At 44.8% G+C, this 12,663-nt stretch overlaps 1 protein-coding gene across 4 annotated transcripts in view; it reads right to left on the reverse strand.

The window, feature by feature from the left end:
• Positions 1 to 298: 298 nt before the first annotated feature.
• GPRIN3 (GPRIN family member 3) overlaps positions 299 to 12,663 on the reverse strand; it is a 35,102-nt gene continuing 22,737 nt past the window's right edge. For all 4 annotated transcript variants that reach the window (XM_014945073.1, XM_014945062.1, XM_014945044.1 and 1 more), the window contains exon 2: positions 299 to 8,938. In XM_014945073.1, coding sequence (XP_014800559.1) covers positions 6,421 to 8,826 — 2,406 coding nt within the window. In that variant the 5' untranslated portion in view covers positions 8,827 to 8,938 and the 3' untranslated portion in view covers positions 299 to 6,420. The remainder of the gene's footprint in view (positions 8,939 to 12,663) is intronic.

The raw sequence follows: 12,663 nt of genomic DNA on the forward strand, positions 1-12,663 counted from the left end.
ATGTGTTAATGTGTGGCAGCTGAAAGGGCTGCTAAAAGGCTGAGGGAATTCATGCAGAAGGGTAGAGCAACAATGGCACCAACACAGAAAGAAGCAGACAGGTCTCTTCTCCATTAGGGACAGCACGTGGTGGCTTCCACCACACCGAGCTTTGCAAGGTGCCAGGTCTCAGGCCCGCATTCAGAAAGCCCTTCATAGCTGCTCTGTCTTATAGGCATTCACAGATTTAGCCAGAATGGCCAGTGACACTTAAAAGTCCTTTCTTTTCCCATGTGAACCTACAAACAGAGACCCAGAATAATTAAGACAGTGTTCATTTTATTGTACTCAGCATGGAAACCAGGAGATGTAAAACAGCAAAACATTAAATTCCTAAGGGACTCGATCAGGTGGGTAACATTGGTTCAGTATCACTGTAAGACTTCTTCACATGCAAACTTCTGTTGGTACGTCTCGAATGAACACCACAGTACACCTGGAAGCCTAATACTAGCTTTACTTCGCATAGTACATCATGTTTAGTCAGTGTAACTATAAAAATAATAAAGCCACAATAACATTAGATGTCTTTAGAAGCCCCTGAATTGGTTTTCTTCTGCTGCTAACTGATGCATGGCCATCATCATTGTGGTGTTTGCAACAGCCAGGAATTCAAAGTTCACTCACCCTCTCTCCCTTCAACTCTGGGCAGAAAATCCCAACACTTTTCAGCATGCAACCAAGACCTCGACTCCAGACGTAATTTTATGTACCAGAAACACATGGATCTTCCCTTTTACTGAAATTCCTCAGGACAGTGCCTAAAGTTGCATCTGACATACTTGAAACTACTGATTATAAACTGGACTAATGGAAGTGTTGTCAGGACGACCCTCCAGAAGGGGTGCCTGCTGTAGCATAGTTGCTGAGAAGCATCTGAGATACTTGTATTCTGCAGCAGACAACTGCTGGAGACTTCACTGGCAGAACTGTCATTTATTTCTACACCAGAGATTGTCAGTGTAAGCAGAAAGCTAAGAAAAACTTAAGGTTTTGTATTTCAAACAGGACTCGGTTGACGTGATTCAAGTGTGGATTACCACAAAGCTCAAGAGCCAGTGTGCATCTCCGTACAGCCCTGCTACTGCACTTTCTGTTGAGAGCCTAGACATGGATGTTGGCCAACATGTTTTTTTCAGATATGGCTGTGGAAAGTTTTTGAGAGACCAGATAAAGAGAAAATCCTTGTTTCTGTATTGCAGAGTTATCTAAACTTGCCTCAAATTGTGGAAAATGCTAAACCTCTAGCATTCAATCAGAAGGGCAAAGGGAAAAAAATTGTCTTAGAGTATAAGTAATGCATGAGACCTGCATGTATGCACACCCCTTCTAAACGTGGACACACATACACACAAGCTTACCTACAGCAAACTTTTTCCTAAAGGAAAAAATATTTCCTCTCTGTGTGATTTGGCTCAGTAATAACATAATTTTCTTCTTTAAAGAAGCCTGAATGATGAAAGATATATTTCATGTTGCAAAATCTTCTTTGCCAGGATTTGATGCAAAATCCGCATTATAAACTCTGGGATGGAAGAGCTGCTCAGAAAACCACAAAGCAGATAAAACAATAAATCTCAGATTTAAAAAAAAAATAAAATGATATTAATTTCAGTTTGGCTCAATTCAGCTGTAATACTTAAGAGCAGCCATTTCCATAAACTGGGTGTGAAAGACTTACTCTGTCTTGGTAGCCTTTTGCATTCATTTTTAAAAAGTGTAGAAGGATAGACATGGAAAAAGACAATGGAGCTAAAAAGCTAATAAAATTTGTACTTTCATACAAACCTTGCATATACTGAGCTAAGTTATGAAACACTGGTAGGGTAGATTCCATCAAGTTTCCAAACTGAAAACCAGGGGCAGCCAACTTCAATTCTCCAACAGCTTCAACACTGATTTTCATTTGGATTTCCACTTCTAGCTTTAACATGACAATGTAGTCATGAAATTCAAGATAAAAGCTAGTGTTACCTATAGAGCATATGTTCAATTTTTCTGAGCCCCTTGAATATACTTCTCCAAACAGTACATTTTACAAGCTCTTATGTGGTAGTAGTAGCAATAAACTGAGATTGTTTGCCTAATGGTTTTGTTAAATCATATTTGCATATACCTATAAATACTAGCAAAATATACAACCTTTGGAAATGTCGATTTTCCTAAACTCCATAGGACACCAACGATATGAAAAACGCGTGAGCTCAGAACGGGCAAAACTTAAGCAAAACATTTGCTGTACAGGCATAGGAATGGGAATTCCTTGTGAAGCACACACAACAGCTTCATTTTACTTCTCTTTTGGTCCCTCCCTCCTGAATTTTCTCAGCAATTCCTTCTTGTATATACAAATGGGAAGTTTTCTTCCTCTGGAAGGATGATGATAGATATTCTACTCCTTGTCCCTCCAGTTCTTTCCCCACTCGTTTTTCCAAACCAAGTCAGCAGAAACAAGGCAGGACTTCAGCACTTGTACCCAAGGCAACACAAAGCTGGCAAACACCAACCAAGCGCACACGGACAGCGATGGATGTCACAGCCTCACACAAAATCCAGGACTATATTGCAAATTGCCTGTAATGACGTGCTCCTTCAACTCAGGTTTTGTATTGGCAACATTGTAACATGCTTAATCTCATCTTTCCTAGTGGAAAGCCCCTGAAGTGAAACTACAAGTAACTCTTCCATTCTCATTCACTGCTTTTATTAATGGTTCTGGCCACCTCAGCCTTCCCAGAAGATGCAACCAACAGGGAGGAATTTCCTGACAATTAGCTAGCTTCCCAAAATTTCTCATCCTACAACATACTGAATTTCAGAGTTCCTTCAACTGGCTAGGCTGCAACACAAGTCTTTTTCATACGGATTTACTCTTGGGAATGACAAAGTCCTTTCTTTTTTAAAACCTCTTTTTATTAGCCCAAATGGATTTCCTTGGCTCTTATTTATTCAACCAACGGAATGTGATTCCGAGTCATTGGGCAGAGAAAAAGAGCAGGGTGGTGGCACACAGATGACCTCCCCCTACCCTCTGCCATAACACCACTCCATGCACACTTTCATTTTTTGACGCTGATGTGACACTAAGAACAGTCTTTCTTGGTTGTTACAAGACCACTCACACACATAATATTTGCTAATTGCTACCCAAAACACGGTTCTATTTTGCTGCTGGTGAAAGATGCATCATCCCTACAAGGATTCACATTATCATCTAGACATTGTACACAGGAGAAAGCATAAATTACACGTGTTAAACTAGCAGGTTGCCTACAATCTGCAAGGCAAAGTGAAAACCTCAAATATTTTCCATGAGATGTGCTGGTGATTATCAACTTGTTTTTGTGTATTGGTTTTTGGCACGTTATTGCTTGGCTTCAAATGCATGCCTGCAGGACTTCTGTGACCATCAGGCAGCATCACTGACATTTTGTAGTTTGTCCTTGCACTTGTATTTTCCCAAAATACTAAAGCACGGCGCTCTGCTGGCCACTATGGTTTCTCCAGTTATGCCCATGCAGTTGTTCAGATGCATCCACTTAGTAACTTGCCTGTTGGCATTTTGTGGCACGTATGTATTGATGAAGTTTTCCTGGAAGAAAGGTTATTTGGAGTGGGGAGGAGAGGTGTGGGTGGACCAGCTAGTGAAGGCTCTCAGCTGCAAACAGCTGCAGGGAACCAGGAGAGATCTCCCATTCCTCACAAAGAAGAGTTAATTCCAGTGCTGGCCCAGCACCCTGCTCATTCATTGCCAAGCCCAGTTTGGTCTCAATAAAGCAACTCATACCCATCTGCTAGAAATATTTTGCAGAGCTTAAGCTAAAGGATAAAGTTCATAGAAATCGGTGAATGCGCGATAGCCATTTATTCTCCTCTGGAAAAAAAATATGACAATCCATTTATATATCCAGACTGAGCATATTTGTAAAGAGACAGTTCAGAGTAAGGTGGCTCACAATGCTACAGCAAGGGGGGACAGCAGAGAGAGGGACAGGAGCTGAGCCAAGGGACACCATTTCACAGGAAGACAGGCTGGGCAGCAGCTTGTGAAGGAGGGGGCCGAAGGGAAGCAAAAGGAGCAGCACAAAGCCTTAGACCTGGACAGGACACAGCAAATATCGAGGACAACTCTGGAAACCTCTTCAGGGCTGAAATGGACACAACGTGGGAAGAGACACTCAACTTGTCAACTAACCTGACCTAATGAGACTGCCAATATTAATCCCACACAAAATTTCACATGAAACTCACATCTCAGACACTGCTAAGAAGGGGATGGAAGCAGTACTAATAGAAAAAAGGCAGGAGACTTTTCTCTTGGTAGGCACAGGTGGGAACACACTCTCTTATGTGGCATTTCAGAATTAGCAATTCAGCATCAAGAGGGAAATAACATACAGAGATGGAACAAGGATGTGCCATAAAGCCCCCAAACATACACCAGAGGAAAAGTAGCAGTCAATTCAGTACTACGCCTAGGGGCAACACCTTTCATTGAACTAGGTTAAAATACCGTATCTTACAATATTTTATCTCTCTTCTAGGGAAAAGTTGCCCCAAAACAGCTGCTTTGCAGTCTTGGCAGTTGATACACTCAAAAAGTCTGGCCTCCTAAATAAAAGGAGACTACCTCAGGTCTTCTTCACAGGAAAAAAGAAAAAGAAAAAAGATATTAATACTCATTTGCACTGTGTAAACCTGTAAGATTTACAGAGTAAGTTGTAAGAGTAAGATCTACAAAGTAAGTCAGATGCGTGGTACTAGAGACGGAAATAAATTATCATCATGATTCATGAAAAATTTTTAATGGAATAAAAATAACCCCTATTTAACTCTAGTACTCTGCAGGATTACAGTATCCAAATCCTCAGTCCTTTGCAGGATTGAAACTGAATTTTCTACAAACTGCAGGAGTACTCCAGCCTCCCATCATGAACTCTAGTGGACAGAATAAAAAGCTAGTGGGAAATGCATTTCCCGTTTTGAAAAATATTATTAAGGTGAGGAACATGACCAACATACATTTGAGACATTATCGTATATCACACTTCTACAAAAACAGTCACTAAGCTACCTTTTATTAGCAGTTTCTACAACTTTTCTAACATTAGAAATACAGCAAAGATTGTCTCAAGAGTTCAGTACTTCTGTAAAGTAAATGTTTCAAGTTAACAATATAATAGTTTATAGTATAGAGAGCATCAGGTAAAACAAAATATGCAAAGGCTAAATAAATGGTATTTGGTTAATGAAAGGCAGCAAGAAAAGCACCAAAATACTGCAAAAAAGGTAGAGTTAGCAAAGGATTTAAAAGGAAAAAAATTTTTTAAAAAAATCAGTGAAACACACTAGACATGTAGGCTCATGGACCCAGACACACAGGATAGCCTGCTCCTATGGGAAAACATTACTGTGCATCTCTAGAGAGAGAAAAAAGATTCACATCACTTTAAAGAGTGATTTAGAGGAGAGGTGCTCAGCGCCGCAGGAGGCCAGGAGCAGGGGTTGTCTACCCCAGCTGAGGAGCCAGAATGGCTCCCTACTTTTGAAAGCCTTGGCTGGAGCATCACAGCGCGAGCGAGGGCACCATCCTGTCAGATGCAGACACATCTACTGACCTGCTCTCTCGTGCCTGGCCTGCTTATGCCTTAAGCATGGCTGATGCAGGGGAGGAGAAGCCTGCAGAATAGATCCCTCTCTCACCTCCTCTTCTAGCCATCAAAATCCCATTGACTTAACTTGTCCCAATGAGATCCTTGATCCTCACTCTTTGCCTGGTTCTCCATTTCAGTGGGAGGGGAAGACCTGGCTCTCTGGGGCTCACATAAGAACGGTGTCCCACAGAATCAATAGAGGTGAGACTGCTCAGTGATCAATGTCCACAGCCTTTTCACTGACTTGCTTCAGCGTGGGTAATTTACACACCAGGAATGCTGTCTTGCATTAGGTCTTATTAGGTCTTTACAGCTGTTGGACCTTAGCTTCACCTCACCCAGCTTTCCCCAGCCCACCCCTCTGGGTAAGACCTCGTGATGCACACAAATAACTTCCTGTAGTAACTCTGACAATCTCTCTGCATTTTGCTTTATCAGAAGGTGCTGCTCTCCCTGCAGCAAGGTGGCAATTTGAATTTGTGCTTTTGCTAAGTGCCTAGCTTTTCATCTGAGAGTAGTTGGAATGGGGGCATAACGTGGAAATACACCAGCTGTGGCAATAGTAATGGCGTGACAGAGCACGTGGCTACTCAGAAAACAAAGGGGAATAATTTTCCACTGTTGCTGCATCACAACCCCAATAACACAACCGGACAGCAGGACTCAAGACTTGAGGGGAGGAATTCTCTCTTCTACCGCAGACATCTACGCGCCCCTGCAAACCACATCAGTCTAACACAGACGAGGGAGCGGGTCGGACACAGCAATTAGGACGCCTAAAATTCTGCAGCATGGACTGGAACACATTGTGCTGCCTCCCTTTCAGTTTTTTATTTGAGGATGTATCCGAGGAAATGGATTTCCGGGTCTGACTGTTCTGGGCCCGGATCAGTTTCTCATGTTCCCGTATTTGTCTCTGTAAGTGGTTCTGGATGGCAATTCCCAGGGATTCTGGATCGAGGGAAGCACCGTAAACCTCCCACGTCATGCCCTGCTCGTCCCACACAACATCCCTGACATGCTTGGACTGCTTCACCTGCACTTTCGCCTCCATGGCCGGGGTGGGATGCTTTTTGTTTTCCCCCAAGTTTGGCAAGGCCTGAGCTGAAGCAGGAAGAGCTGCTGTGTGAAGCTCGTGTCGGGGCTCCTTGGCCTGGAGGCCTTGCTGCTGGGGAGTTGCGGATGCCTCCAAGGGAGGGGGGACACGTGCAGAGCTCGCACCCAACTCGGGCATTGGTCCTGCCTGCAGGCTCCAGTCACCAGCCATCTGTGCCTGGCCAGCTTCTCCCTGGCCTCTGCTCTCCTCGTTTTCACCTACACCCTCCGAGCATGCCTTTACGCAGACAGCGGCAGGTTGGCTGCTGGCATCCCTCCCTCCTTTAGGATCAAGCACCACTGAGTTTTCATCCTTTGGTTTTACCTCAGGTTGACTAGGAATGGCCTCCCCTTGGCTCGCACCCTTACTTTGCACAGGCTTTTGCTCAGAGCTGCCCAGGACCTCCTGCTTGGCTTCACTGTCTGTGCTAGAGAGTGAAGGTAACCGGCTGCTTCCTGCATCATGGACAAGATCTTGCACGTTGTTCTTGGTTCCTGGGACAGCAGCAGCAGAAGTGCTTGGTTCACCAGCACCAGACCCAGACTGTGCTGGAGTTTGATTACCGGAGTCACCTGCAAGCTGCTCAACAGGGACGGGCTTTGGTGGGACTGGAGCATCCATCGGCAGCCGAGCAGCATCCTTGCCATCATGGGCTGCACAGATGGGTTCAGCATTACTCACAGATGTCCCCTGGGAGGTAACGGCTGCAGGGGAGGAGGGGAGAACAGGTTTTGCATTATCTGGTGATGCTGGAGACACCATGTCAGATGGGACCCCAGGCAGTTTGTCAGGCTGGGTTTGGGCTGAAGCAGTCACAGCCGTAACAACAGTCGATTTTGACATGATACCAGGAGAACATGGGGACTTTTGTTGTGATGATAAACTGTCAGTATGTGCAGACTGGCTCAGCCCCATACCTCCTTGGTAAATTATGTGCAGTTCTTCCTTCTCCTCTGGAGGAGGATTCCCTTTTAAGAAGGCAGCAAGGATGCTGGGACTGGTGGAGGCCGATTTACTCTCCACAGTAGCCACGGCCTGAACCTCAGCATCTCGCCATGTCCTGCTTACTGCTTCCTGAGTTAAAGAGCTGCTCTCCGGCTGAACTGTCATTGTACCTGTTTCTCTGAATTTGGAGAGCTGTGTGGGGTCTGGGCTCCCCGGCTCGGCACCCACGTTGTGTATGGGCTGTGGACTCTCATTGCTAGACTGGGCCGGTGGCTCTTGTGGCTGGAGAGGCTGGTGGCTCTCGTGACCAGACTGGGCTGGTGCCTCGCTGCTCTGCACTGCTTCAGTTTTATCTGTGGGGTGCAATGGCGTGGTGCCCACAGCCCCGCTTTTTGCCTCCGAACTGCTCTGTGGGTCTCTCTCCGGGTCAGCTTTGGTTTGCCCCGCTGGCGAGGCTGACTGACATGCAGCTTTTTCTGCTCCCCTGTCCTTTTCCCCTCTTTGCAGAAGGTTTGCCTGAGAAGTGCGACAGGACTCATTACCCTTTAGAGGGTCGCCCGGGGAAGAATAATTTAACACCTCAAGTGCTGGCTGATCGTCAGTCCCCTGAGGTTTCAGGGCAGAGTCATCCATTTGCGCCAGGGAGCTCGTTTTCCCCTGGCTGCCTTGCACAAACTGTCGGGAGCTCTGGGGGGCTGGCATCATCTCTGGCCCCCGCCCCGCCAAGGGGGTTCCTGCTGCAGTGGGGGCTGGCACCGCTGGCCGGGGGCAACCAGCATGCTCTACGGCTGCAGGACACCCCTCAGCAGCTTTGCTGGCCAGCCCAGGAGGGATGGCTTCCTGCTGGCTAGCATCGTCCTTGCAGCACTGCTCACACCCCTGCGTGCCAGCAGCTGCCGTGCATCTCACGTCGAACAAGCAAACTCCAGCAGACCCAGCTGGTGTGCACGGGAAGCCATTGCTGGCCTTCTCTCCACTGGGTAGCAGGGTCTGGTGCTTCGCGGGCTGCAGGTCTCCCAGGTGGTCCTCCTCTGCAGAAGCTGTGACCAGGGAAAGCTTGGCAGATCTCAGAGGATCTGGTACAGACCCCATGGACTGTTGTCTCCCAGACGTGGTTTGTCTTCAGGTTCTCCTCGGAGTTTTCTCGCCAGGTGGTGGGTACAACAGGGCAGGCTGTTGGTGACAGGCCTCCTGTAAAGCTAATCTGTTGATAAAAGAAACACAGTGTCAGCAGCAGTCAGATTTAAGAAGAAAAAGTACCCAGAAGAGGTTGATTTTACAGCTTGGAGAGAAATAATTGCAGGCAACGGGGAAAGCAAAGCACTTGCTTCTGCTTAAAAGACACGGATTTCAAGGATCTCCCAATTCCAAGATCTGGATGGAGAAGACAATACTAGGGACAAAGCAACAAGAGCTGCCCTGTTGTTGATACATGAATGAAAACATAATGATGTGCCAAGATAGAGAAAAAAAAGAAATATGAAGTGAAAGCAGGGATGAATGGAAAGGGGTGAAGACTTTGTGTGGAAGTTTGAGGTCCCAAAATAAACTCACTGTGATAAAATCCTCCAGCAAGACACCTGTGGAAGGAAAGGTGCTATCTTGCCTATTGTGCCTATGGTAAGATGAGATCTGATTCCTCCAGGATCCACTCTCTCACACCTTTGTTGAGCAACAGTTCCTCCTCCTCCCCACAGAGAGCCCTTCTCTAACCCCACTACCAACAACCATATGCTCACAGGGGGCAACAGGTCAATTCAGACTAATGTGGATGAGCCCAAACCTTACCAGTAAAAGGAATATGGAGGGATGACAACCTGCGGGGTGGTGCAAATAAACACCAAGAGAAGCTACTGCACCACACAGCACTGTGGCTATGCACATGCTTACTGCTTTCACATTTAGATCCTCTGAAATAATTACAAGGAAGCCAGCTCAATTAATAATCGGAGGCGCAGATGATCTAGAAATCAATTCATGAGCAGGTGGCATGAAACTGGAAGGGGGACATTGCAGCACCGCAGAAGAGGAGGGGCCTATGCCTTACCCAGCAAAATGCTGGGGAGGGATTTTAAGCAGGTGGAGCAGAGTTATCCAGGTTGAAATCCGTCCAGGACTGCAGAGAAAGCATCGCTTCAAATAGGAGGTGATCTCCAAATGTGCTTGTTGGCTGGGCTTTCACAAGGACTTTGTACTGCCCAACTTGGATCCTGCTGAGGTCAAAAGCTGGATCCGTGTCAGTGTCAGCAGAGTGGTGGTGGCTAGTGATGAAATCCCACCCCAGTCTTCTTTTAAATTGCAGGCTACCTATGCTTGTTTAAAAGGCTTTCCCCAGCTTCTGCTGCCAGCAAAGCATGGGTATGAGACTTGGGAGACACCCTGAACATTTAGTTTTTTGTTAACCAGAGTTAACCATGTGCCTGCCCGTGTCTCTGCAGGCACACAGTGGGGTCTCCTTTCCTACACCACTTGGGAGATGCTGCTGGAAGGAGCTGTGCAACCGCTCAGCTGTTTCAGACCCTCCCTAACTGCTAGCAAAAGCAGCAAAAGCTTTTTCCAGCAAATGTCCCTACTATTCTTCCTTCTCTCAGCCTGAACGATAGCAGTATAACTTCCTTTCTGTAAAATTAATCCCAAATTTCAGCACTTTAGGGTACTGAAAGAGCAACAGGAGAAAAATGTTCAATGAAAGGAAAATCAAAACAAATACAGCCAGCCTATTTTTCTAAGAAAAGGAAAATGCTGCAACTTATTACTTATTCATTAAGCTTTATGTCTTCCAGATATTAATAATTTATTATTTTTATACTGCCTCTTTGGGCTCTGTCCAACCACAGACACACACAGTCTGCTGGGTTAAGCCAGCCCTGGGAAACTATGATCCTGCCCCTGAAGAAACCCGAGTTTCTTAGCTGAAATCTGTGACAGCAGCCCTGCATCGCTCCAAAATGGCCTTCCAGCAAGGCTAAGGATTGCTCAGCTTTTTGAGATGTACTGAGTTTATGTAAACCAGACTGCAGATCTGTGGCAATTTATGACCGCCTACAAGATATCTCCACTTCATTGTGTGCTCACTTTAAAGCCAGCCAACCTAGTCCTGAAGGAAAGGAGAGCCGTTCCAAGTTCACACTGTTGTGCTATGACTGAACGTCTAACCACCGTGAGGAGAGGAGCAGATGGTTTTGGGCATCTGTTTGTCTAACTTCTGTTACTCTCTTCTTTCCTTTTCCACATACGGATGCAAACCAAACCAGTATATACAATTAGGCAGGCCACACTTCTTTCTTTAGATCCACAGTTTCTTTAAGAACAACTAACCAAATAATGGAACAAAACCAACCCCCAGTTTTAGGATGAGACATACTACTCGGTGAACCATTTCAGAAGAAATAAAGATGGCAGAGCAAATCTGTTTGGCTCTTCGCTGTACAAGAACTGGGAAAGGCAATCTGTACACCAGAGCGCTGTCTTTGACTCATACCCACTCAACGGGGGAACGATTCCTAATTTTTCTATTAAGTAAATTAATTCTGATCAGAACCCCCACATGAATTCCCCCGTCTGTTTAGTGGCTCTTCACCAACATCACTAGAAGCACACATTTAAAACACTGCCACATGTGCTAATTAAAAGTGATTCTGCTACCGAGCCCTTGACATATGATGCTGACAGAGGAAATTCTCCCCCAAAAAACCCTGTGCAGACCCATTCTCTGATGTGAGATAACAGAGCATAATCCAGACACTTTGCTTGGCCCTTGAACATGGGTTGGGAGATGGGTCACTCATTCTGCTGCTTGGTACAACTCTGACAATGAGAATACATTTTTTATAAAGAGTTTGTTGTCAAAGTCATGGAAGCTATTTTCTTGTTAGACTCTCCACTAAGCCATCCTAATGACAGGAGCCAAAGGCACTGTACGTTATTTTTGACAATGCTTATCTTAAGAATTAATAAAAATCAGAATGAAATATAAGTCTTATGCAAGAGAAAAAGCAAGCAAACTCAACTAATTACAGAATTTGAATGGCATTTTTAGTGTTGGTGTCTTATTTATGACTATTATATAATTTTTAATATTGGACTCCTACTATAGAGGACTGAAAAACAACACTGGAATCTGTGGGCAATACCATTCAACTGCCAAAGCAGTGAGGATTCAAATCAACAAGCAACACTGACCTAAAAAAACCAGAAATACAAAAAAGCCAAAAAGGCCAAAAAAACACATCAAACCAAATCAAGATCACTGATGAGTTTTCTAGTGTTGTATTCCTGACCTGGAGCAATCATCCAAAATTATCTTTAGTCAGGAGGTGAAATTATTATCTCCATAAAGGTCAAAATCAATTTTAAGTAACAAGAACAGATTTTCTACCCCAACACGGTTCTCCTTCACCTTAGTCTTTCAGATCAAATTAGTCCGCCTGACTGTGTCAACCTCATCTCAACACAGAATTTTTCTGGACCTTTTGCAACAAGAAGTTTCTAACTTATATGGTTTTGGAAAGCTCCTGCCCAGCCAGCAGGCCTTCATGGAGTCTTCTCACTAAGTAGGTCTTCTTTGTGTGCTTTAAAAAAAAAACACAGAAAAAAACTCCAACCCCCAAACCACAAGAAGTCCCCAGGCAACTCAATGCTGACAGTGTAAAAAAACCCCTCCTGTTTATTTCAGTAACACCCAATAAAACAACACTACAAATTTCCCTCTTGCTGCTTATGAGAATGCCAACAAAACCCCAAAGTTCTTACGTTTAATAAAACAAACCAAGAAATTGCCAGGAAATTCCAGCATAAGAATCTGCCTCCCATTCCCTTTTGAAAAAAATCTGAAAATCTGCAGAAGCACAAATAAGACTGCCAGCATCTCCATCTACCCTCAATTTTTAAAAGAATTTAAAAGCAAATAATGAAAGACAATTAAAAAAA

The sequence above is a fragment of the Calidris pugnax genome, unplaced genomic scaffold (assembly GCF_001431845.1).
Source record: "Calidris pugnax isolate Ruff unplaced genomic scaffold, ASM143184v1 scaffold15, whole genome shotgun sequence".
Lineage (NCBI taxonomy): Eukaryota > Metazoa > Chordata > Aves > Charadriiformes > Scolopacidae > Calidris > Calidris pugnax.